The sequence below is a fragment of the Microchirus variegatus genome, assembly GCF_963457635.1.
Source record: "Microchirus variegatus genome assembly, chromosome: 5".
Lineage (NCBI taxonomy): Eukaryota > Metazoa > Chordata > Actinopteri > Pleuronectiformes > Soleidae > Microchirus > Microchirus variegatus.
Window position 1 is genome coordinate 13,230,476 of NC_139806.1, and position 25,318 is coordinate 13,255,793.

At 39.2% G+C, this 25,318-nt stretch overlaps 1 protein-coding gene across 2 annotated transcripts; it reads left to right on the forward strand.

Annotated features, from left to right (window-relative positions):
* Positions 1 to 2,789: 2,789 nt before the first annotated feature.
* LOC310926972 (solute carrier family 25 member 36-A) lies at positions 2,790 to 20,060 on the forward strand. 2 transcript variants are annotated; one of them, XM_083889194.1, is made up of 7 exons: positions 2,790 to 3,230; positions 5,395 to 5,559; positions 9,312 to 9,389; positions 11,532 to 11,632; positions 16,758 to 16,824; positions 16,917 to 17,206; positions 17,310 to 20,060. In XM_083889194.1, the coding sequence occupies exons 1-7, from the start codon at positions 3,190 to 3,192 to the stop codon at positions 17,501 to 17,503; spliced, it is 936 nt and encodes a 311-aa protein (XP_083745320.1). In that variant the 5' UTR covers positions 2,790 to 3,189; the 3' UTR covers positions 17,504 to 20,060. The 2 variants fall into 2 exon arrangements, with proteins under 2 accessions (XP_083745320.1, XP_083745321.1); XM_083889195.1 differs by lacking the exons at positions 5,395 to 5,559; positions 9,312 to 9,389.
* Positions 20,061 to 25,318: the final 5,258 nt, after the last annotated feature.

The following is a 25,318-nucleotide window of genomic DNA, read 5'->3' on the forward strand; positions in this document are numbered from 1 at the left end:
GCTCGGCAGCTGAGACTCTACTGACTGCAATGATTGACAGCGGTAGGTGGCGCCACATGCCAAAACATTATTTCAAAACATAAACATGATTGCAGTCTGCAAAATATATTTTTTATGCAAATATTTTGGCTGTACTGTTGTTGTTGGTGAGTTCAGTTTGTTATATGAACATTATTCCTGAGTCTCTGTGACATATTAGGAGGATTTTATGGCCAGTTGCTTTAGATTTATTACATAATGCACCTTTAAGTATAGAGATTCTCATCAAAGCTTGAAAATGGGAAATTTCAAAGAATTGAATTCATAAGCATCTTGTGCTAATTGTTTGATGTTTTGGACTTTAAACATGTATTGATTTAAAGATATATAGTCCTGAAATCATGAAGCTAATAATAGCGAGCACAGTTAAACCACAAATGTATTTCTAACAGTAAAAGTAATCAAAATTAGACCAATGTAAACAACACACAAGGAGCTGTTAGGATTATTGTTTCTTTAAACTTGATTAAAAAATAAAATTCTGCATTTGTGTGCACCCCACTTATTTATATGGCTCAGTTGTGGCACGCCATCCTCTTTCATCTCAAACTCATCGACTCCCTCAGCATCACCTTTGTGTCATGAGACCTACACAAGCTCTTTAATGCAGGACACAACATTTTTGGTTTTGACTTTACAAATGTGGAAAGTGGACCCATGACTCCAACTTGTCATACTGTGCTCCCAATTACAAAAGTGCATGCATTCCTTCAGCTCCATAATCAAATCTCCCAGCTCACTCTTCCGAACGCTGTCAGCTGATTGTGGCGATCGCGGTAATTGAATGAACCAGCGTGCGCTGGATTTGAAGTGCTGACTAATCTGTCACTACGTTAAAGAGTTAACTTTCATCTTTAACAGCATCGTGTAGGGATTTGCATTACTGTACAATTATCTACACATGCAAGGAACATCTGTTTGTAACCCTAACCCTACTGTAAACGGCACAACTGTCAAACCGCTGGACAAGCTTCAAACTTGGCAGGTGACAAGATATTTCATCATCACACAAATGCCAAAAATCCAGTTCATCTATATATATATAGCTTCAGAGCATCAGCTGTATAGTAAAACATCTTAATTTATAGATGCCATGGCATAGGATATACTGTATATAACCAACATTGCACATTCAATTATTTGTTCTTATCTGTATATTGCACAGACCTCCTATTGAACTAGACATTGTTTACAAAAATTCAACAGCACTTTTATTATTATGAATTTTACATTATTTAGGTTGCAGATAAATGACAAAGCCTGTCCCAAATTGTGGGCTCCAAAAATGTTGAAATTTCCCCTGCCATTGAGGCTACATTTGATGGAACCCTGACAGCTCAACATATCCCAACATTGTAGTTGTTTTGCTATCTGCAGCTCTGTAGCTACAAACAGCTGTTGAGTCAGTTCTCCGTAGGTCAGACTGTGACTGTCCCACTTAACAAATTCGTGCCTTCCAATCCCCGCAGAGTTGCGACACACCTTCTGTCTCCCACCACAGGTTAAAAGCTTGTACTCACAGTGAGCAACAAGGCTACAACTTTGCTGTTCATTTTGAATTGAATTGAATTGAATTGAATTGAATTGAATTGAATGACTTTATTCCTCCCCTAGGATAAAATAAAATACAATATGGTAAAAAAAAAAAAAAAATCACACTCTAAATATAAGTAAGACTAGAATAAAATAAAATACAATATGGTAAAAATTACACTCTAAGTATAAGTAAAAAGAAATAAAATGTAAGATAAGAGTAAAAATAGAATAAAATAAAATACAATATGGTAAAACATTAAACTAAATTACACTCTAATGTAGAGTAAGTAATAAGTAGAGATAAGAATAAAGATAAGATAAGAATGCAAAATAACCCAAAAATTAACACACAGTGTAGAAAAGGACTAAACCCGAGATGTGAACTCAGAAGTACAGAAGAGAAATCCTGAATACAGAAACTGAAATTTATACCATGATCAGAGGCAAGTAGGTAAGTGAGTGGACATTTAAAACGAGGAGTTAAATATCCTAACAGCATTATTTTAGTGATAAACCATCTCAAATGAATTAGTTATCGTCTCCTCTGCCAAAGAGATTATGATTTTGGTTGGGTTTATCCGAGCAGCATAACTCAAAGGTTAAAGGGAATCATTTTAATGGTCAAGTACCAAAGCAGATAGGATTGGATTTTGATAGTGATCCACATCTGAATTTTGAAAGGATTGTACTGACACTGTAGTGAGCAGAGGTCTTTGCTCTCTGACTGCTTCCTCTAGTTTTAAATGTTAATAGAAGATAAGACAGACTTTGTTGTCCCAGTTGGGAATCTGGCATGGACAACAGAGCACATACTGCTACCATACAGGCAGCTTGTCTCTCATGCAAGGGGCTTCTTCAGTTCATGTTTTTAAATGTTTTTTTCCACATGATCTCAACAAGAAAACCAAAATATCATATACTGTGTGTCAGAATACCTGCAAATGGTGTACAGAAGAGGACTAGGGGCACATGACCTTAATCTGAGGCTGTTTTTTTTTTGTACAATTTTGACACGAAGCCCTTATCCCCTCTGTAACATGAGATAATTGTGTGAGGATGATTTTCCTTAGGCCTCGATAAGAAAGTGCACCTCTGATTCATTCAATGCTGACCATGTGAACAGTGCATGATCAGGGCGGGGACGAGCTGACGTCACGCGACAGGCTGACCAATGGCAGTGCGTGTTTTCCAGACTATGATTGTACAGTAAATACTATGAGCGTTGCCTCCTTCGTTCTCACTGCAGCGATGCAATCAGGTGAAAAAAAGGAGACAAACCCGAGGGTTGAGCTATAAAACCGTTTGTGCGAGACATTTTCTTCTGTCGGGGACTAACCTGCCGAGGACGAAGCTCTCTGCGGGTTTTAGTAGGAGATACCAGTGTGCAAGCGGGGAACAAGCTAGGAGAGCTCCAGGGGGGTTTGTTGGCCCTGTGCAGTCAGATTCACCGGAGACTCGCCCCACACCGCTGCCTCATCATCGACGTCGTTTGCCCGTCGACATTCACATCTTCACGGAGGCAGAAAGCCACGGGAAGGGACGGGACGTCAGCCCGTGTTTGGCCCTCCACCGCCGCAGCCCCGAGGTGCGCTGCCTGGCAGAGCATGTTAAATAATGAGCCAAAGGGACACGCTGGTTCATTTGTTCGCTGGAGGGTAAGTTATGCAACCAATGTCATGTATGTGTTATTGTTTCTGTTGAATACAGCCACACGTTTGACACCGATAAACAGTCGTTAGGCTATCTTTTGCTGTTAAGCTAGCATTTAACGTTTTTCACCCAGCGCGTGCACGACACAACACACACACTAGCAGCGGAATGCACGTCAGTGTCAAAAACGACACTTCCTGTGGGCACTTCAAAATAAAACATTCTGAACTGGATATCTGAACAGAATATGTTGAGGTAAAGGTTTAACATTTGAACTGGAGAATTTGTTAAACGAAATTGGATTAAGAGACAATAGTTTACCCCCTTTGACATTTTCAGTCACAGTGTTGTGCTAATTTAACATTTCAAAAATCAAAAATGTTAATAAGATGAATGAATGCATCTGTATGGAGCAATGCGGTGAGTTTTAAAAGTTTTAAAACATTTTTTTTTATTGTTTACATTCCAACTACTGTATTGATTCTTATGGTTATGTAGAACAACCCACATCATTTCCACATTTTCAAGGACCCCCAGGTACTGCAGATGATACAGCAGCATTACCCTGCAGTCTCCTGTTTATAAATACATTTTTAAACCACCAAAAACGACACAAAGTGAGGAGAACACAGATGTAGGTCAAAGCTGCACCCCATACAATTGTGAAGCAGAGCTTCTCATTCACGATTAACAGTAAAAAGGCCTAAGAGCTTTGTCCTCAAAGTAATTGTTAACAAAAACCTAAAGTGTATTGACACATCTCTCTTATTTTCAGTCTTCTGTTCTCAGTTTCGCTGTGTCTCTCACCACTCCTTTTATCTTTGACCTTTGATATTCAAATATGGTTATCTCCTCGCACCACAATTCTAAACTCCATTGTCAGGGAGTCAAAATCCTCAAACCACTAACAGCAAGTTGCTGTCTTGAGTGACCTGACCTGCTTTCCCAAAATCTGAGCTGGGGGCCTTGGCGCTGTGCTTCCTCTGACAGCCCCTGTGCAGCAGACAGAATAACCCTGAAAGTAGGCCAGAGGTCACTGCTGCCTGGAAGCATGAAAGTCCATACACTGAAGGAGTGCAGCTAGAGGAATTTGCTGCTTGTCAGCAAACACAACTGTATAAATTAAACTAGTATACACTTAACCGAACATATAATGCATTTGTTAACCTCTGAGTGATTTAATCAACAATGAATTAACAACTTTCTCATGTTTTTACTGTGAAGCCATGAAGCCATACATGTCTTATTCTGGAAAGCATTTGGTGTCTACAGAGTGGGGACACAACATTGTTTTGGGATGGCATCTACAGGCCCTGAACTAAGAAATATGCTTTGTTGTAAATTGTTGTGTTTTTAATCAGACGAATCGGATAAGCTTTGGTTGATTCACATGTTGTTGACGGCGTCTGTTGTGTGGAGGTCAAAGTCTAAGCAACATGATCACAAGATCCTTGGTTACACTTTGTTTTGATACACTTTGAGTTTTGGTTGTTTTCACTTCTCCGGTCTGTTTAAAATGGTGTAATGCTTAACCGGTGTTCAAAATTATATATTTAAAAGTTCACGTCCCAGTTTTAATGGTTAGGATAAAGTTTAGCCAAACAGTGGAGTCGAATACAGTGGTGATTCAAATGCAGTGAAAAGTTCAATAGGTTCAATTGCGAGTCATGATTTTATTTATGCTGCCGCGAGTATATGAGTGTGTATGCGTGCGACAGCTAAACAACAATTAGATATATTCCTAACATTTTTCAAATAAAACAAGTCAGCAAAGTTGCTACAAGTACACCACTGTGCATCTTTACCCATTGCAGTATCACAACAACACGAGGTCATGGCGTTTGCATGTGTAACATAAGAGCTGGATGGAATAACAGATTGTGTTACCAATATTTGGAGAGACCAGTTTATATATTATTTATATATATGTGTATGTATAAATATTTATAAAACTGTGTTACTGAGAGTATTTTTTATTGTCTGTTCTTTTCACGGTTACAATTAAGGATATGCTAGAGTAATAAAACCCATTGTTTCTCTCTGTTCCTTCTCTCTTATGGCTAATGCAAATGCAGTGTTTGCTTTTCCTCATTCTGTCACTTTCTTCCACCATGCCCTTTTGTTTCTGAACCCTTTTCCTCCCAACCACCTTCCCTGTGCCCTTTGCAGATGTGGAGGTACAGTGGGTGCAATTTTGACTTGTCCTCTGGAAGTGGTGAAAACAAGACTACAGTCCTCCTCCATCACTCTTTACATCTCAGAAGTCCAGCTTAGCACTGTCAATGGAGCCAGCGTGGCCCGTGTTTCTCCACCAGGGCCTCTACACTGTCTCAAGTAAGGAAAATGACACTTCATATTCATTTTATGAGCTTTGGACATTGTTGTTGTAACATTGTTAAACCAATCAAAGGGATTTTAGGTTTGATAATATAGAGGATATGGATATAGAGCTCCCAATGTGGGACATAGTATTATTTATTTTACCAGATCAATATGTCGGAACTTGTGCGTGCTGTATTAAATGAGCAGTGAATGTTTACATTAGCATTTCCAGTTCCAACACATATTGCATATGCAGTAGTTGTGTAAGAAACTATTGATGAGCTAATCTATTGTGATATTTTTACTATACAATAATTATCCTTGTTTATAGTGTTCCAATATATGGTTTTATTCTTGCCAATACACAGCCTTAATATTGCCGCCTAAATGCATACATTGTTATCACAAGTTGCAAAATAATGGGTGACGGCAAGTGGATGCAAACAATCAGAGCAATTTGTGGCAATGGCATGACTGAATTTTTTTTTTTGTGAAAATGTCTCAGTCTTCAGGGAATTTTTGCAGTTGCTCTCCATTGTACAACCCCAGCCAGTTAACACAAGGAAAAGAAATACATGAGATTCCACACGTTTTTTTTAAAGTCCGTCAGAGCTGACACACACAATGGACTTTATCTGGAGATTAATCAAGGGATTTGGCAGGAGTATCTCTGGAGAATGACTTCTGTTTTGTGTCTTTTTGCACACATTTGTGTTTTTTTACGGCATAGTTTTTTAAAAGTTAGCTAATAATTATTTGTCTGAAAAGGAGTTATTTGTTGGCAACTGGATTTGCTAGAGTTATACAGGCATTGCTTTAGTTGCTTATTGTCCTTATATATATATATATATATATTCATTAATTATTAGACTATTAATTAACCTGTTTTAGGGACCAGATTTTAAGGTTTTGTTTTGTGCTAGTGAATTATTTTAATGCGAAATAGTAACAACAAAGTCTAACACCAAGACACTAAAGGTTCAAACTTTGCACCCAACAATACAATAATTTTAAGCCTCATTAAAAGCTTTATGGATTATTTGTCTAATTTCTCTAGACCGTTTTCTGGAAACGGTGCAAGAAATCCACAGTGAATATTTGTTCCCTTTATGGTGATATAATGTGTCATTGCTCATCTCCATAAACACAGTGGAACATTACCAGAGAGATAGGAAGTCATGATTTAGATGAATCTGCCAGTACGCTGGTGTTTATCTTGCACCTACTGAAAGAAAAAAAAAAAAAAGTAGCTGGAAAATTACAACGAACATTGGACACTGAGGGCTCAAGGCTAGTAAATAAGTAAATATTCAATGTAGATGTTGTTGTGTGGAAATCTACACTGATATTGTCACACAGCCTGTCACATTGTTTTATTCTGAGACAGAAACTGCCAAATGTATTCATGAATTATTTTTGCAAATTAGAAAGTTTTGACAAATCTTTCAACTGCTTTATTTTACTACATAGCCCAATGGGAATTATGTCAAACTTGTCACTTTAGTCTTTTACCAAAGACATGTTTTCCCTCTGTGAAGAAAACACTGGACTGATGGCCTCTTTTGAGAGACTGCAGTCTAACATGGGCATTGTTTTGGGCTCAACATTGGTCTTGTGCCGATATAAACCAGCTTTGTCGGCTGCCCTTGAGCCACAAGTAGAAGCAGAACACCACTATAACATGATACAGAGCGGGGCAGGGCAGAAGAGGTAACAGTGGTGGAGGGATCAGGAAAAGAAAAAAGTCAAAGTGACTCAACATGCAGCGAGGTGCAGGCCAAGTTCTCTTTTTAGAGCGGGGCATGTTGACTTACAATTTATTTTTATTTTTTTTACTGTGGAGAACACAGTCTCTTTCAGATAGGTGTGCTAACCTAAATTCCACACTGTAAATAAATAATTTCTGACGGAGCGGAGCTTGGTTAGAAGGCACAGTTCATTGAGCCACAAGCAGAACAAAAACAACTTACAGCTGTTCCACGAACAGCCTCGTGCTACTGTATGTGTTGTTTGTTTAAGGGGCAGTGTGGCCATTTATTGTAAGAATATAATCTACCCACGAAAGACCATTTTAGAATCTGGGCCAAAGTGCAATTTTCTTGTTCTGGGTCTTTTAATCTTTCTGAGGTTGTTTGCTTATTTTCTTTGAATGTAACTTGTAAAACACGTCAAGGTGAACTGCAAGACAAGCTCATTTGAACGAGGTAGGGCCCTATGATTTCCGTGTTAACGGAATCGCGGACGGAATCGCGGAATTGGCCAATAAAAACGGAATCTAATGTTAAACGCGGAATATCGCGGAAATTGACATAATGTGACTGAAATGCTGTCATCGTGAGGAGAAAGAACGTTTGTCTGGAGAAATGTTCCGGGGAACGCTCATTCGTGGCACCACCCGTGTATCTCCCCACAAACACTCACCCGGTCAGGGTCTCCCCCAGTGCGTGTTGCTTGTTTATTTACTTTATATACACTTTTTTTTTCTAAACCGCGGAACAAGTGCGCTGCGCTCGCATGTAACCGGCGAGCGTCTCCTTGTCCAGGTGCCGATTGAAACCCAAGTCACACCATCAAATACGCCATTATTACGGTTATATTGTTATTGTCAATAAAGATGTTGTATTTAGGAATGCACCGATAATTCGGCGGCCGAACCACGGCGAGTAAACTGTGGAACATCGCCTGTTAAATGCTGGAAAGTATCTGCGCAAAAGTGAAACTTATGAACTCCCCGCGACTTTCACTTCACAGCAGAGAACATTCTCTCTCTTTGAACAGTTAACTAAAGACATCAGCTCATCTGATGCATCTGTTATTCCCTTAATTACAGCGTTGTAGAGGTAATATTGCGTGTTGAGAAACGATCCAGTCGGATACGGAGAAGCGCACGGCGCAGGAGAGGGAGAACAGTACAGCGCAGGGGCGGTGCGCAGAAATCCGTCTGCACCAGATGAGGGGGCACTACCACTTATTTATTTATGTTTATTATTATTATTTTACTTTTAAATGTGACCAGCATTGCATGGCTTGTTTTAAGATTCACTGGCATTTACTTAATTAGGATTTAACTTAAGTCAAAACAATTGAACAATTGAGAAGTCAGTGGATTCAAGAAGAAAGTTGCATTGACACAAAAAGCACACATTCTATGGTGGTAAAGTAAGTATAAAAGGTAAAAAAAAACAGAATAAAAAATAAATAAAACGGAAAAAATGGAATTCTAAAAAATTAAAACGGAAAAAACGGAATTTGGGAAAAAATAAAACGGAATTTGGAAAAAAATAAAACGGATTTCATAGGGCCCTAACGAGGTCACCACGTTCGAGTTGAGATAGAAGCAAACTTTGAACTCGGGTGACAGAAACCGAAAAACGTGCGCCGTCATGATAAACACCCTCTGAAGCAGGGCACCTGTCATTTCATACTCTGAGTCTTCCAGTATGTTGATGGTGAGCCTGTGTATATTATTAGGCTGAGTGTTATGTTCTGGCAGCATGTGAAATAAATTATTATTTACTGATCAAGTTGCTTCGGGCACCCGCATCAGATTTAAATTTAGCCACAAACACAGATGTGCCAAATGAAATGTCGTCTCTGTGCTTTGATGGACTGTCCAGCTACGTCCTGTAACTCTTTATTCTTTTTTTTTTGATTTCTTTTGGTGAGATTTAAAAAGAAAACTACTTGGATTTACAGTAATTAAAAATGTCTTTAAAAAGTAAATGAAGGAAAGCTTTCGTTGAACTGTTTTCTGTCTTTTGCAGGTTGATTTTAGAGAGAGAAGGGCCCCGTTCACTCTTCAGAGGACTGGGACCCACCCTTGTCGGTGTGGCACCTTCCAGGTATGAGCAGTATTATCTTAGGTATTCTGGGTGTGTTTGGTGCTGTAAATGAGATTTTATATTGAGTGAACTGGCCGTCTCATTGTTGTCATTAAAGCCGGTATTTCTGTGAAAATGCATCTGGTGCTGCTGCTTCTGGACACATCGTCACAATTGGAAACACATGTTTTCTTAATCTCTGATGACGGGGTCATTTGAGGACTTACAACAGTAAGGCCTTAGCCACGTGGAAGTGGAACAAAAACGTAAAAAGTAAATCTTTTTCTTCCTTGTTTTGAAAACATTTTCCATAAACACAACATTGTTTCAGGAAATGTCTTCATCACACGAAAGTTACTTTCTTTTTTAAATAAAGCTTTAGTCGAGCAAGTTTACATTGCGATTTATACAATCGCAGATTTAAAGAATGCAAGCTCAAGAGAGAGGTGGGATTATGATGTCCTTGTTCCCCCAAAATTAGTGTTGCCGATTCCCTAGTTTTTTAAAATGTCATTTATGTGTGGATAAAATGTCGATGCAATGTTTTCATGTGGACAGTCCCTAAATTCAGATCACTGCTAGGTCGATCTGTTATCAGATGTTAAAGGCATATGTTTTAATCTATTACCTCTCGTTTTACATAGTAACTTGGCACACGGATACATTTCTGTCGAGCAATATTTCCCTTCCTTCAAATCCCATTGGAAATGAGCAGGTTCTCTCCTTCTTAGCTGATAGTGTTGCATAACAGCCTGCGGTCTGAGTCTGAATGAATCAGGAGCGGCAGTAGGCCTTGAACAGCTGTGGCACACTCATCATGTGACTGGTGATTTTGGTGTGCATCATCGTAGTGGGTTAGTGCTTTATAGAGGCAGTTTCGTATATTGTGTTGGTGTCTAATCCCTCTCTGTGACCTGTCCAGTTCTCCCGAGCTACTGCTTCATCACATGGCCGTCATCCTCCAACCTGTTGTGGTCTTTTTGTCCGAGCTATCCTCTCTGTAGTTTTATTCTCTGCCTCTCTCACTGTGTTGATCATCCTTATTTGTCTATATTCATTCAGAACTGTGTCCCTCTCTCTGTCACTCTCTGATCGGTGTCCGTGTATTCTGTTCACCATGTTGTTTTGTTGTCCAGCTGTGCAAGTGGAAGCTTATTTCCTGGTACAATAAATAGATTTAGCAAACTGTGACACAGGAAGATATGGTTATATAAGATGTGAACCTGATGAACTTTAAAGATGCAACAATTCCTCTTCATTTCACTTTAACCCAAGCCTTAGTTGCAAAATAACTGAATGAACATACTGATTGGTTACTTTTTTTGTTATCTGTTAGAGAAGTTCTTGGTTGCTGGGCTGCAGAGTTATTCTTTCGGATTATAATTAGGATTCAGCACGATGACGTTGGAGAAGCTAAAAACATTCACTGATACTAATGAGAGCACACAGTCTCCTGGGTATGCTGTTAGCGATCATTAGCATGCAACACTCATACACACGCACATATGTTGGTATTGCATTCATTGTGTGGATACACATTCCTTAAATGCCTAAGCTTTACCCTAACTCTAATCTAAATGTTTATATGAGTGATGATTGCACCAGCAGCATCACTCATTAAGTGAAGGTGACGCACTCACACATTCTCCAGCCAATCACATGATTGATCTGCAGAGCAGCACGGTCATGACAAAAGATGCATGTGTGCTTTCAATTCAGATGGAGGGCGGAGGATTTGAGGTCACTGGATTTAATTATGCTCAGCAGAAACCCCTGACTTAATCCTGTGGTTTTTATTTAGTGAGGAGAAGTGAGAATCGCGTTGAATAAAATGCTTTTAAAGCATGCAGCACGATTCAGTCTCTCACACACCATACGCATATCTTCCACGGCCTGCATTGCGCCACCATTTATAAACCTAAACTTGCTGAAAAGCCAATATTAGCGGTAGCCTCAGCTAACATATCTATTGCTGGCCTTGTCATCATAGCAGGCGTGGTTTGTCCATGAGTATAAACTCAGAGCAAACAAACCAAACAATATGGTTTGTATTGTAGGGCTGCAACTAACTACTATTTTTCATAAAAGTTTAACCTGTGGATTATTTTCTTGATTAATCAATTGTTTCTTATTTCTTATTAAACTCCATCTCCTTTACCACAGGGCGATCTACTTTGCAGCCTATTCAACAGCCAAGGAGAAGCTGAATGGGGTGCTGGAGCCAGACTCTACCCAGGTGCACATGGTGTCAGCTGGGATGGCAGGTAATGAAGGCTCCCTCCCCTCTGCCTTTCTGTCCGTCTGTCTGTCTGTCTGTCTATCAGTCTGCCTGAACAGTGTGACTCAATATTGGGGGTTTATTTAAAAAACATTTCAGTTTGTTTTCATAAGATATATTTCCTTTATCTGCTCATCCTTATTTTTCCTACTTCATTCAGTTTCTCCCATCACCATGTCTTTCTGTCTACATGTGTGGGATGGTGGGGTCTTCACAGAGTTAAAAGCTTGTGAATGAAGTTTGCAAAAGCTAACTACTAATATCTGTGATAAAGGCATTACATTTGCTCTTTCGTGTAAATATTATGTTGTACAGAGTTTAACAGAAAGCACAATTTAAGACTCTTTGGATCAAACTGACATTCATGTCGACTGTATTAAACATGCCCTCACTTTGTTTACTGTGAAACAAAACTGACATTTTTTTCATGTTGTAAACACTATACATTGTGTAGCACTCATCTCCCACCTGGCAATTAAAACAAGCACATTGGAACAATGGCAGTCATACAATGAAATAGTGCATCCTCACCACATACCCTCTGTAAATACACCCATCCGCCCAGTAAGTTGTCTCATTATGGTGGCCTTGATGGCCCACATGTGGTTTAGTAAGCAGAGCATTTAACATTTAACATGTACTGTAGCACTTGTTAAACGTCCGATTTTAGTCAAACTAAAACAAATTTGGTTTTCTTAATGTCATGTAAAACATTAGTCTGACTAAGATCGAGCTAATTTAACATACCTGAATTCATAGTCCGACTACTCCTGCATGACTGGAGTCGGACATGGCGTTCTGCGCATGCAACGACGTTTCCTCCCTGGTTATTGACCTGGAAGTAGAAGGAGACAACATATAAACTGCAGTACTGTTGCTGCAAATCATTTGGCGGGGTCTTTCTTTGGACAACATGGCAACAACAAGAGCCATTAGCATGTTAAGCAGGTACGAAACGGACAGAACCACAGCACGGTCCATCACACCGTCCGCCATTTGCTGTTGGTTATTGGAAACTGATTCGATACGTACTCATTTATAGAGGGATACAGCGCCACCTACAGAGGCAGAGTCAGACGTACATGGCCAATAAATAGATTTTCTCCTCTGCATGCATACTTGGACTCAGCAAGTTGTCCAATTGCCTGTCTTGGTCAGACTATGACCTTAGCTCGATTAAACTGTGCATGTAAACGTGCTGACTGATGGCATTCATCCCCATCGTGACTATGCTGAGGTTACTGTATCAATATCTGACAAAAAACAAGAACTAAACCACATGGTCCTCAAAGTTTAGGTTGTGCTTTCCTCTTATCCAGGCCCTGTTGTCTATCACGTCTTCCATCATTATTATTATTATTTTTTTTAATTATTATTATTATTATTATTATTATTATTATTTCCCTCTCCCCTTTTTCCTATTTTATTCTGTTTTGAGGTCCTCTCCAGAGGACTCTGTAAATGGTTTAACATCCCAGTTGTTACTTAAACAGTGTGGTGTGGGCCCCCGTCTTTGCTCTGTGTGTATAGAGGAGAGAGCACTGTCCCCAAAGGTCAACCGGGGCCCCTGGCACTCGGGCGGACACGTCAGGTAGCACCCCATTTCTTTACACTGGTATGATGAACACCATGTATTTGTAATCAAATTCCATTGCTAATGGCAGTGTGTTTGCTGCTGGTTTGAGTTTAAGGTTGCTCTTACACAGTTTAGGTAATGCTAAGTCTTGATACACACTTTCCCCCCTTTCCTGTAGTCTGCTGTCTCGATATATAGTCAAGGTAAAGTAATGACTAAGTATTTGGATGTGTCTTATTTTTGTCTGCTTAAAAGAAATGCTAACCTTGTCACTGCTACAGAGGTTCTAATCACTATTTTTTGCCTTGTTGTCATCATCCATCTCCATCAACTCCAATTTTTAATGGAGAATTTGTATCACACCATCATTGAGCATGACATCCTCTTTTTGAGTGAGTTGCTCAATGGTACTCTCACTAGTTTGCAAGTCATGAATTAATGAATGTGGTTTAGATACAACTGATGGAAACAGTGGAATTGTTCTTGATGCCATTTACACTTCTTCACCCCAATGGCAGTTGCATACATATGGCAAGGATAGACTACAACATAACCATAGCCCATAACCATCGAGTGCTGGAAACTGTCTTATTGCATCTTGGTAGCTATACAAGTGCGTCAGTGTCTTATGAATTTGAATGGCGTTGTTTTAGCCATTTATAAGATTTTTCTTCCAATTTTAGTTAAGAAACTTTGAGGTGGAATCACCATCACATCTGTGCTGTGATTTATTAGGTTTCATTTTTGCTCCTGGATAGGAGGTTTGGCTCGCCTCGACTTATGTCTCCCCCTCAAAGCAGCCAGCATTGTGACTCACATTTATCCTGAATCATGAAGTCTCCACCCAAGACTTTGAACCAATCAAATTTATGAAAAAAAATAAATAAAAAAAAATAATAATACCTTCGTAAAAAATGGCTTCATGCACTGTCATAAACTTGAAATAAGGGGAAAGAATGCAAATTAAGTGCCAATAAGATAACATTGTCTTTATAAATGTGCTAATCTTTTCTTTAAAAATTGAATTTAATGTAGACCGTATCCTATTTCCCTTTTCCTTACGTTTAAATGCTCGGCTGTGTACAAACATGACAACAGCCGTGAGTGGTTGCCATACACACACACTGGGAAAAGTGCATCCAAAGGGATCTCTAATGTGAAAAGATTGTCTTTCACAACATGCAAACATGTACAGTATCTGCGTCATCATGACTTCAAATTACGTAATATTGTGCCAGTTCATTGATTCTTGTTATTTCAGTGTCATGTTCAGTGACACTGAAGATAATTTGTCGTATAATTCCTGTAGAAGTTATCCGATATGTTTCTCCAGAAACAGACCCGGCTCTCTGGAGACTCATTCCCCTTCTGTACAAGGACGTCTGAAGGTTAATTTTAAATTCACCCCAGTTTTTTTTAGTTTTTTTTTTAATTAGGATTAGCCCAGAGGCGTATTTGGGCCAGACTCAGCTTCACTTTCACCAATATATCATCACATACTCATAAAATGCATTCTCCTCACTTATTTCATCCACCCATTCAAGTCCACAATACACAACGACAAGGTTAGCATTTCCACCTGACTCTCTTTTATTTTCTACCGTATTTTAGGTAGATATCTAATGTTTTCTAGAATATGTAGATTATACTTTCATAATGGTACAATGATTATGAAGAAATACACCTTCTGCTTTTGCATTTGTACTTTGTGTGTCGCCTCGCTTCAGTGAGATGGAGCTGGAGGTTTGGATTGGGTTGGCTTATGTTCAGTCAACATTTACTTTATTCCAGTTTGTTAATGGAAGTAACGGGAGGGGATAAATTGTGGTAATTTGAAAATGAAAGACATGTAAAACCATTTCCTTCAAGGAATTAAAAGTACATTTTCATGGCAGGGGGGGATAAAAGTTGGGATCACAGTATGGAGAAAGATGGGGGAGGCCAGTCCATCACCTCCCATCTCTTCTCTGTCTGCTTGTACTGTATCAGTGGGTTGGGGTGGTTGGTGGGGTTGACGGGGGGGTAGATGTGACTGCTGCTTGTGTGTGACTGTGGTACAGAAAAGCCTGTGTCTATTTTAGGGCTTTACTGTAAAGCTTTCACCCCTGCGTGATTGGGTGGGAGATCCCCGCCAACTGTGCCCCCCATATCTGCAGGCTACTAGCTGCAGCGGGGAGGAGCTGGAGGAGCTTTGCCCCTCCCTCGTGAGTACACTCCATAGACGCTACTTCCTTCTACTTCCCTCTTTTTCCTTCTTCCTCTTTGTTTTGTTCTCTTCTTCTTCTTTTCAACAGATGAGTGTCATCTTCTCTTCTTCACGCAGTTGCTTTAGCGTAGGGTTCTGTTGCGCTGATAGACTAGACGCACTCAGACTTGTGCTGCTGTTTTCTGCAAGGAGCCATGTTGGATTTCTCTGTCTTATATCATCTTTTCCCAGACACTTTGGGGTTATTTCATAATGACTCAAAGTAATACTTATTTTCTACAAATCAAACTTTACATACTGTAGATTTGCCTGCTTTACAAATAGACATTTGGTTCAAAGTAATATCTCATGTATACAAACACATGCCTGCTCTGTACTGCCCATGCACATTAGAGCCTTCTTACTTCGTCTTTATCATTGACCGGCCTCTTGTTTCAATATAAACTAACACTGAGTTTGCCTGTGAACAAGGTCGGCCACCATCCTTAGGACGTTAAAAGGCCACAGTAAAGTCCAGAGACTTTCCACTTTAGTCTTACTGAATAATTGAACAATCTCCTCAATACACCATCTTGTTTCTCCCTGCTTTTTCCACTTGAGCATGCCGTGTGAGTATCAGGCCAGTAACCTGTCTGTAGGACCTCATATATAATGCAAGACTTCTTGCAGTCCTTGACAAATTTGTGGAAACATTATTCACATAATTCACATGAATGTCATAGTTAAGCAACACGAAATGATGTGTTGCTTAACTATGACATTCATAGAAAAAAAACTGACTGTAAAAACCAATGTGTTGTGTAATAATATATCTGAAAACTGACAAGGATGAGTTTATGTTATTCATTAGAACCAAAAAAGGTCTCATTATTATCACCATTCTCAAAAGAAATGTATCAGACTAGTTTGCTGCTTAACCTCATTTGTTTCTGTAAAATCCCTTTAAAAACAACAAATAGAAAACATTAACGCCTGCACAGTTTAAAGTTGCTACCTTCATTAAGTTAAGAAACTTAACTTCAGGAAGAGTTTCATATTCACATGCACCAGAGTAATATTTCACATGAAGAGTAATGTGTATTTTCCTGTCTCTCACAATTACTGAGGATTTTCCTTTGATAAAGTTCATCAATACAGTAACTCCATTTGAATACTTGAATGAAATGGCTCACTGAAAAAGTTAAAAAGAGAAACCCGTAGATGATGATTAGTAAAGTGTTTTCCTCATCGTCTTTGACAGTATAGACTATTTAGTACACTAGGTTAGATTGTGATCCTCCAAGTGTCTCTGCATCTGTCTGATCCTCTCACTTCCTCTGAATTCTCCAGGGTTTACAGCCATCACCGCCACCAATCCCATCTGGCTGATTAAGACCCGTCTGCAGCTGGACGCCAGGTGAGCCTCAAACCATAATACTGTAATAACTTCGGGTGACAATTATATTAATTGAACTCCGGAATTAAAAAAAGCTTTCTTTGTGATTACAGAAACCGCGGTGAGCGGCAGATGAATGCTTTCGAGTGCGTGCGGCGGGTGTACCAGATGGACGGCCTGCGTGGTTTTTACCGGGGTATGTCGGCCTCATACGCCGGCATCTCTGAGACTGTTATCCACTTTGTCATATACGAGAGCATCAAGCGTAAACTGCTCGAGTACAAGGCCCACTCGAGCATGGACGAAGAGGAAGAGTCGGCCAAAGACGCCTCAGACTTTGTGGGCATGATGCTTGCAGCGGCCACCTCCAAGACCTGTGCCACCTCAATAGCCTATCCTCATGGTATGTTTGTCTCACACACACACTGTATCTAAGATTAGATCAAGACAATAACTACTCGTGGCCTGTATTGTATTTATCACCATTTTCTTTTTTACAATTGCAGAAGTGATTCGAACACGGCTACGAGAAGAGGGCAGCAAGTATCGCTCCTTCTTCCAAACTCTGCTAACAGTACCCAGAGAGGAGGGATACCGGGCGCTGTACCGCGGCCTGATCACCCACCTCGTCAGACAAATCCCCAACACCGCCATTATGATGTGCACCTATGAAGTGGTGGTCTACCTGCTTGGCCGTTAACCACCCCCCCCCCCCCCCCCCAGCCACACATTCTTCCTATAATTAAAGGAGGATGCATTGAGCAAAATGACTGAGAAAGTTGCTCTTTTTTTGCAAGTGGGTGTGAAATGTCAAAATTAAGACCAAAGGAAAACTGAAGATGCTCTTGTGGACCAGATACAAGGACAAGTGGAAATCACATGAAGTAAAGAAGAAGAAAAAAAAGTTAACATATTAGCATCACCAGCCCCAGTTCCCTTTGATTAACCTGACTGAACACATGGAGGGCGCCGTAGGTCACACATGATGATTATTGGTATCGTGGGTGGTACAAGAGAATAGTGATGACAGGAAAGACGATGACAACACAAAGGTACCTCTGAAGGAAACTATTGAAGCACATTTCAGTGGCCTTAGCAGAAAGGTTTAACTTGCATCATTGTCTTTAAATAAAGAGTAACAGTCACTTTCATGTAGAGGATAGTGCAAAGGTGGAAAGACGGTAACTAAATGCAGGTCAGGCTCAATTACAAAAGAATCCCCACTTAGCACTATTTGTCTGCACCAGTCTGCCCTCGCCTCATTGCTGTGCAACTACTGTATGACTAGGCAGTTAAGGAATGTTTGATTTAAGGTTGAATGTGGCGTCTTAAACTCACCCATCCATGTAGGATTATTGCAGAAAAACTGGGGCTTCAAACATTCCCCCCCTCCCCAGATCACTAAAGCCACCCTCCTCCTCCTCCGTGTTAAGTCCCGTCACACAAGCTGACCTTCATTCAGTGTTTGATTCCTGCGCAGCTCAATGTCCGGCAGTGGTGACGCGAAGAGGCTGAAGTTGGCCCTGGACTTTGACCGTTTTGTTAAAACTGAAAGGTCAAAGCTGAAAGGTCAAATTCTTTCTCAACACAGTCACAGCTCAGGACGTCTGTGAAAGCAGGAGACCTATGTGTCCTTACTGAGTTAAGAGGTGTGTGTGTGTGTGTGTGACTTCCAGAATATACTAAGATTTAAGTAACTTGTATTATTGTGCCGCTACTTGAAAGATAATGTGACGGTGTGTGTGTGGGGGGGCTGGGAGTGGGTGGGTGTGTGGGTTTTACATGTTGGTCACTTTCATCATAATAGTCTATGTTCAAGAATGTGTGATGTGTGGCTGCAGTCATGTGTGCCTGCATGTATAATAAATATCTGCTCCAGATTTCCCTTCTCCAACTATTAATCTTGCAGGACACGGAGAGTGTGGAACAGCTACTGTGAGCGTTTGGTTTCCCACTCTCACGGCGGTCCTTTCTTCCAGTGGCTTCCATCTGAACCCGATAACATGCACTTTTGTGGCCTTTTAGGGCTTGTGCTTAGCATTTTGTTGTGTGGACAGTGCAAACTTTTACATTGTGAAAGGAAAAAAAGTATTACTGTATGTTGAAAATGGTATTTTGCGCCACTGTTCTTACAGCAGATATATTTTACAGTTCTCAGTTTGTGAAGGATGTCCAAATGTGTTTATATAATATGTATATGCATATCATTATTATTTTTTCTTCTTCTTCCAAAGGCCCACGTATGATCATCAAGTTTGCGCTCGCAAATTATTTTTCTTCGTTTCTCTTTCTTTTTTTCTTTTTTTGTGCAATTTAACCTTGTTCTGACATGGACAAGTTGCATGAGTGATTAAGTTAAAATAAAAAAATAAAAATGTTTTGCATTTGTATGATGCTGTATGACGTAAGCTGCCATGCAAACATGTGTGCATTAAAGGCTGCAGAACAAATACTTTGATCGAAGCATTTGTACTGGAGCACTGGGTGTTTTTCAGCGTTCATTAAGTGTTACATTTTGCAATGTTTTGGATGTTTCTGCCATTTTTGATGTTTACATTGTTTTAAGTGTCTGTCCGATTGTGGTTTTTTTTTTGGTTATTTTTTGGCCTTTGTCTGGAATATCTGGTTGGAAGTGTTTTAATGTGAGAGTTCAAGAACTGGAATCTAATCAGATTACCAGTGACTCAGAATTTACAAAACTTATGTTACCGAAGAGATATTCACATTTGCAAAAACAAACAAACTTGTATAACTGCGAATACTCATCCTTGATGGTGATTGGCTGAGACATGTTTGAAGTTTGACGTCTGTTGTGAATTGATCAATTGTGTGTTCAATGACAGGTTCCATGTTTAAAAAAAAAAAAAGAAGGTGATTGTATTGACTTAAACGATTACAGAAAACATGATGTTCTTGAACGCTCTCATTACCCCCCAGAGGTGCTGTAACGTGTAATAATTGATTTTCTGTCTCCTCTGACATGTTTCTTGCCCTTAGTTGATGATAGTGCTTTAAAAAAAAAAGAATAATTGTGCTGAATCATTTTTAACATCTCAGTTTTCCTTGAAAACACTAATAGCTTTCATGTGTTTGGGGCCCCATCGCAGTGACACTTGAGGTTGACAACAGACAACTGGACAAACGGTGCAAACCTTTCATTTCAACGTTTTTAAATCTCTCAGTTCAGCTTCTACCTGTGTGTGTAGGAAGCAGGGCCTCAAGCAGGGCAGAGAATGAAACCTGAAAGATATGATTTTGCCAGCTTAGTTGTTGATGTGTTTTCGTTTTGTTTGTTTGTTTTTAAAAACAAAAGTCAATAAAAATCAAATTCAACAGTAGATACAAGCGTTTCGTTGTATTTTTTACTTATTGATATGCAACTTGGGAGTTCTGTAACAGTGATACACTGTGTTATAATAGGAATAATGATAATGTAGTCAGTCAGAAGAAACTTTGACAACTAAGTCTATTGTATTCATCCCGAAGGAAACAGCGAAAGCGAAAGATCCTCAGGATACAAATTAAACATAGTACATACACTCAATGTATGGCAAGATATGGTAAAGATAAATATACATATATATACATATATATACATATATACGTATATACATATACACATATTATATATATATATATATATACATACATGTATATATATATATATATATATATATACGTAAATATATATATATATATTCACTATAATCACATGTAGAAACTCAAATTAAGTGCAATATGGTTACATGTTTCCATTTCTTTAAAAAAAAGAGGAAGCATTTAAGTAATGAAAGACGTGTGTTATCAAGCTGAAATATTTATTTACATATATATATTTATATGGAAATTGTGGTATTAAAGAGTTGATGGAAGAAATTCCATCAACTGATTGTATTTACTTCCAAGAACCAGAGGGAGGAGCCAAATAGCTCCTGATAGAGCTCATGTGTGCAAGGGTTCAGTTTACTGGAGTCGCTGATTGCATTTTAATGTATTATATAAAGACACACCTCTTGATTTTAGAGGCCAATAAAATGAATGATTTGTGTTTAACTCTCTGTAATGGATGTGCAGTCACTACAGCAGAACGTGGCTCGATGGGAAAAATTGGAATAATCTCTCATCATACATGTCACGGTTTGACTGAGTGACTTTAAAAAAAGGGCTGCAGGATATTAATTTGGTTGTTGAGGTTGTCCTGAATGTTAGATTACTTTTTTTTCCCCCGCAGACCAGTCAAATTATTTTGTGGTTACCTCATCCGACTTCCACTTAACAGCCCACTGACTTGTTTAGTGATAAAGATTAAGTTGTAAACCACAATCTGGCATAATGCATGAGAATTATGTTGACTCCAAGTATTTCAAGTATAATTCAAGTATCTCTTGCTATATGTGGACTATGCAAATGCATAGGGCCCCCCAAGCCACCAGGGGGCCACAAAGCTGCATGTTCAGCTTCATCTGAGGAGAGTTAAAATTACCTTTCTTATTTATTTATTAAATCCCTCAGATGCTTAAAAAATAAATGTAGGATATGAATAAAATAAGCTGTAATGAAAAGCTGTGGCTTGTGTTTTCATTACATATTTTATTGATCAATTTTTTAATTGTATTATTTTTGGGGGGGTTGTGAGAATCTGTGTTGTGTTCTTGCTTCCAAGTAAAAACACTCAATAATCTGTCAATATAATCTGTATCAATAAAGAAGCTTAATTTGAATATTGAATAAAACTTGAATAAAAGGTTATCATGACTATAGCCTGTTTTGCCCATGAAGTGTAACAGATCAGGAATTCAGAGACGCAGAGGTGTCAAACTGGCGGCCCACGGGCCACATGTGCTCATTAGCCCTCGGGTCATTTGAGTTTGACACCCCTGATCTGAAGGATTAGGAATCTCTACATTTTAGTTCTTCAAACGAGGGGCCCCCCCAAACAGCATCTTGCCACAAGATCCCCCCACAAAGCTAGAAACGACCCTGGTAAAAAATATAAATAAACAACGAAAACATTCAAATATGGCTAATTCCTTCAATGAAGAAGTAGTAAGTTAGTGTATTAATATTAACAGTGTTGTAATGTAACAAAGTACAAATACTTTTTTCATGTATTTGTACTTAACGTTGCTATTTATATTCTAGCAACTTTGACTTTTACTCCACGACATTTCCTCTAACTATCTTTGTTACTCGTTAACTACCAAATACAATCAGAAGAAGAAGAAGAGTTGGTAATGATCTGTATTTATATAGAGCTTTTCTAGTCTTGATGAGCTGCTTTACATGACAGTTTTGACATTCAGCCATTCACACATCGTTCATAAACATTAATAGCTTCAAGTGTCTTGCTCAAGGACACATATAGACTAGCAGAGCCAGGAATTGAACCCACAACCTTCCAGTTGAAAGACAACCCACCCTATCAATCCTAACTTCTCACTTTTAAAACTTAAATACATTTTATATCAGAAAATTACTCTTGATACTAAAGTACAGTAAATGTCATATAGTGTAAGACTTTCACTCCATTCATATTATAATGAAAAGTGGCTTCAACTTCTACCAAAGTCATTTTCTGGTAAGATACTTGTACTTTTTACTCACGTATCCCTTTAAGGTACTTTATACAAGACTGACTGTGTGTATTAAAACATGTCAAGACATGGCATCAGTGGGGCTGCAACTTATGATTATTTTCATCATCGAAAAGTGTCAGAAAATGTTGAAACATGATGATCAGTGTTTCCCAAACCTCGACACAATGATGTTCTCGAATGAATTATTCAGTTATAATGATTTATTTGTTATAAGGAGTATAGAAACCGTAAAAATATTACAATAATATTATAAAAAGTGACTTCAACCAAATTAATTTTCTGGTAACATACTTGTACTTTTACTCAAGTATCCATTTAAGGTACTTTTCAAAAGTCTGAATATTAGTACCAGTAACAGTGTTTATCTCCGGGACGTGTTCCATTTCTGGTAATTGACTTGCAGATCAAGCGAGAATCCTTGCACGCACCATCACGTCCTCAGCCAATAGCGTCAGAGCGTGACGCTGTGTTGTGGTGGAAGTGACCAATCAGCGCTCGCTGCGCGGAGTAAACGGACACTGAGTGTCGGGTTCTGAGCCACAGTACCTGCCTGTGTTGTGTTGTGTCGAGCTGCTGCTGCTGCCGCCGCTCACTTTAACAAAGAAGCCGTCACTACATGGCGGATACAGATGTTTGGACGCTGGGAAAACAGCAGCGGTGACGAGGACTGAACCCGGAGCTGCTGACTAACAAGTGTCGGGTGTGGACGAGTGGAATCTGTGTTCGGTAAGTGAGAGAGTGAGAGAGTGAGTGTGTTTACATCGGATGAACAGGATGTGGAGGACTTCCCTCTATGATGTGTGTGTGGTTACTTTAGTATCGAGGCGAGAGGAACATCCCATGTTCTCCTTCTTTAAGTGTCTTCACTTCACTGTTACTTACAGTGAGACTTTATTTCTCTTTATACGCTCACTGTGTGCCGCCGTGTAGATAACCACAGCAGAGATGACTCATTATCAGGATGACACCTATATACTCTAACGCCTGTGTGTTTACATTGTTACTCACCGTCACCTCCTCTGTTGTTTGACACAGTGCTCATGCATGTTGCTTTCAGCAGGTACAATTATGTAATAATACACTAAAAGTGCAATATTTAAGTTTAAAGATAATTGACAATTAACATTTATAATATAATATAACATAACACTTTTTATTATAATAATATCATAATAAAAAGGTGACTTTGGTAATATACTTGTACTTTTACGCAAGTATCCCTTTAAGGTACTTTACAAAAAACTGAATATTAGTACCCAGTATCTCTGGGACGTGTTCCATTTCTGGTAATTGACTTGCAGATTGAACCCACAACCTTCCAGTTGAAAGACAACCCACCCTATCAATCCTAACTTCTCACTTTTAAAACTTAAAATACATTTTATATCAGAAAATTACTCTCAGTCAAATGTAAAAAAGTTAGAATTTTTTTTTCCTGTATTATGGTATTGTTTGGTTTGAAGTGGATTTAAAGCGGACCTAGACCGGAAGTTCCAATTAACACTGTTTTTAGTGTGTATCTGCGTCATTACCTCGTTTACGAAGCCCTGAAGTTTAGAAACAAACAGTTCAGCCATTGCTGAGAATGCTGTGTTTTATTGTAATCTCAATAGAGATGAGATCTCTGAAAAAACCCGGTCCGGTTACATAAAACAGCGGTTCTCCGGAACAGCAGATCGTCCTGCTCCAGGCACTAGTCCGGGCACATCCGGTTGCGTACATTGAACCGCAGAAGAAGAATAACGTCCGTTGTGGAGGTGTTTCACGAGCGACAGTGTCTTCTGACTCTGGGTCTGACTCCAGGTCAAAGTCATAAAAAGGACTGCGGCGGGGAGTCGTGACAAAACTATTTTTTAAACACTGTTAAGACCATGTTTTGATAATGAGTAGCAGTGCATCCACTCTTCCAGAGGGGGGAGCTGCGCTTCTGAGAGCGGGTGTGCTGAATATGTCACTTCCGGATATTGGCCAATCACAAGACGGGAAGGCGCTACTCTACGCTGGCTGGCCAATCACACAAACAAACTCTGTCTTCTGGGGGTGAAATTTCAGTCTGAAATATCACGGCTGAGGACAGCGTCAGTAAGGAGAGATTTCTTTCGGCTCGTTTACAGCAACTAGGAGGACCATAAAACAAGTTAATGTATGTAAGTAGACCTCCATAACTAACATTTATGTGCAACAGGACCACTCTACGTGAGCTTGTGCTGTACTGTGCACATTACGAACATTGTATAAACAAAATACTGTAAATATGTCAATATTTAGTGATGGGATAAAGTAGCCTTTTCAAACATCTATCACTCAAACCTGATGATTTCTAGTTATGTGACACTAATAAGAGGCAGAGATTTGGAGCCCTGAAGTTATAAAACGACTTAATATTTCACAACAAAAGTGCAAGGTTGAGTTTAAAATGACTAATGAATAATCATTAAACCAGACAAACTAACAAATGCAAAAAAGTTGGAACTCATGGAATGGAACTCCCAGTCATTAAAATGTCTTATATTTAGTGACATTAGATAATCCACATAACGACTCATTGCACTTTGATTGATTAATCCTGAAAAAAAAAATCGGCTCTAAGAGATGATTCTTTGTAGTGAACAGGAAGAGCCGAATCTTCTGCTGACAGGCAAGGATCGTACCATTATAATAATATAATAATAATAATAATAATAATAATAATACATTTAATTTATACAGCGCTTTTAAAGCTCTCAAAGACGCTTTACAATTAAAACCAAAGAAAAAGAGTACAGTGCAAAAGAAGGTATGTAAAAGAAGGAAGGGGGCCGACACTGTGGTACAGGCCAGGTTCACACAGAGAGACGGGGGATCCAGATTTAAATGCAAGCTGATCGGGAAAAATTGAAGAAATGAGTGAAAACCGCAGAAGAAGCAGCATGTGGCTG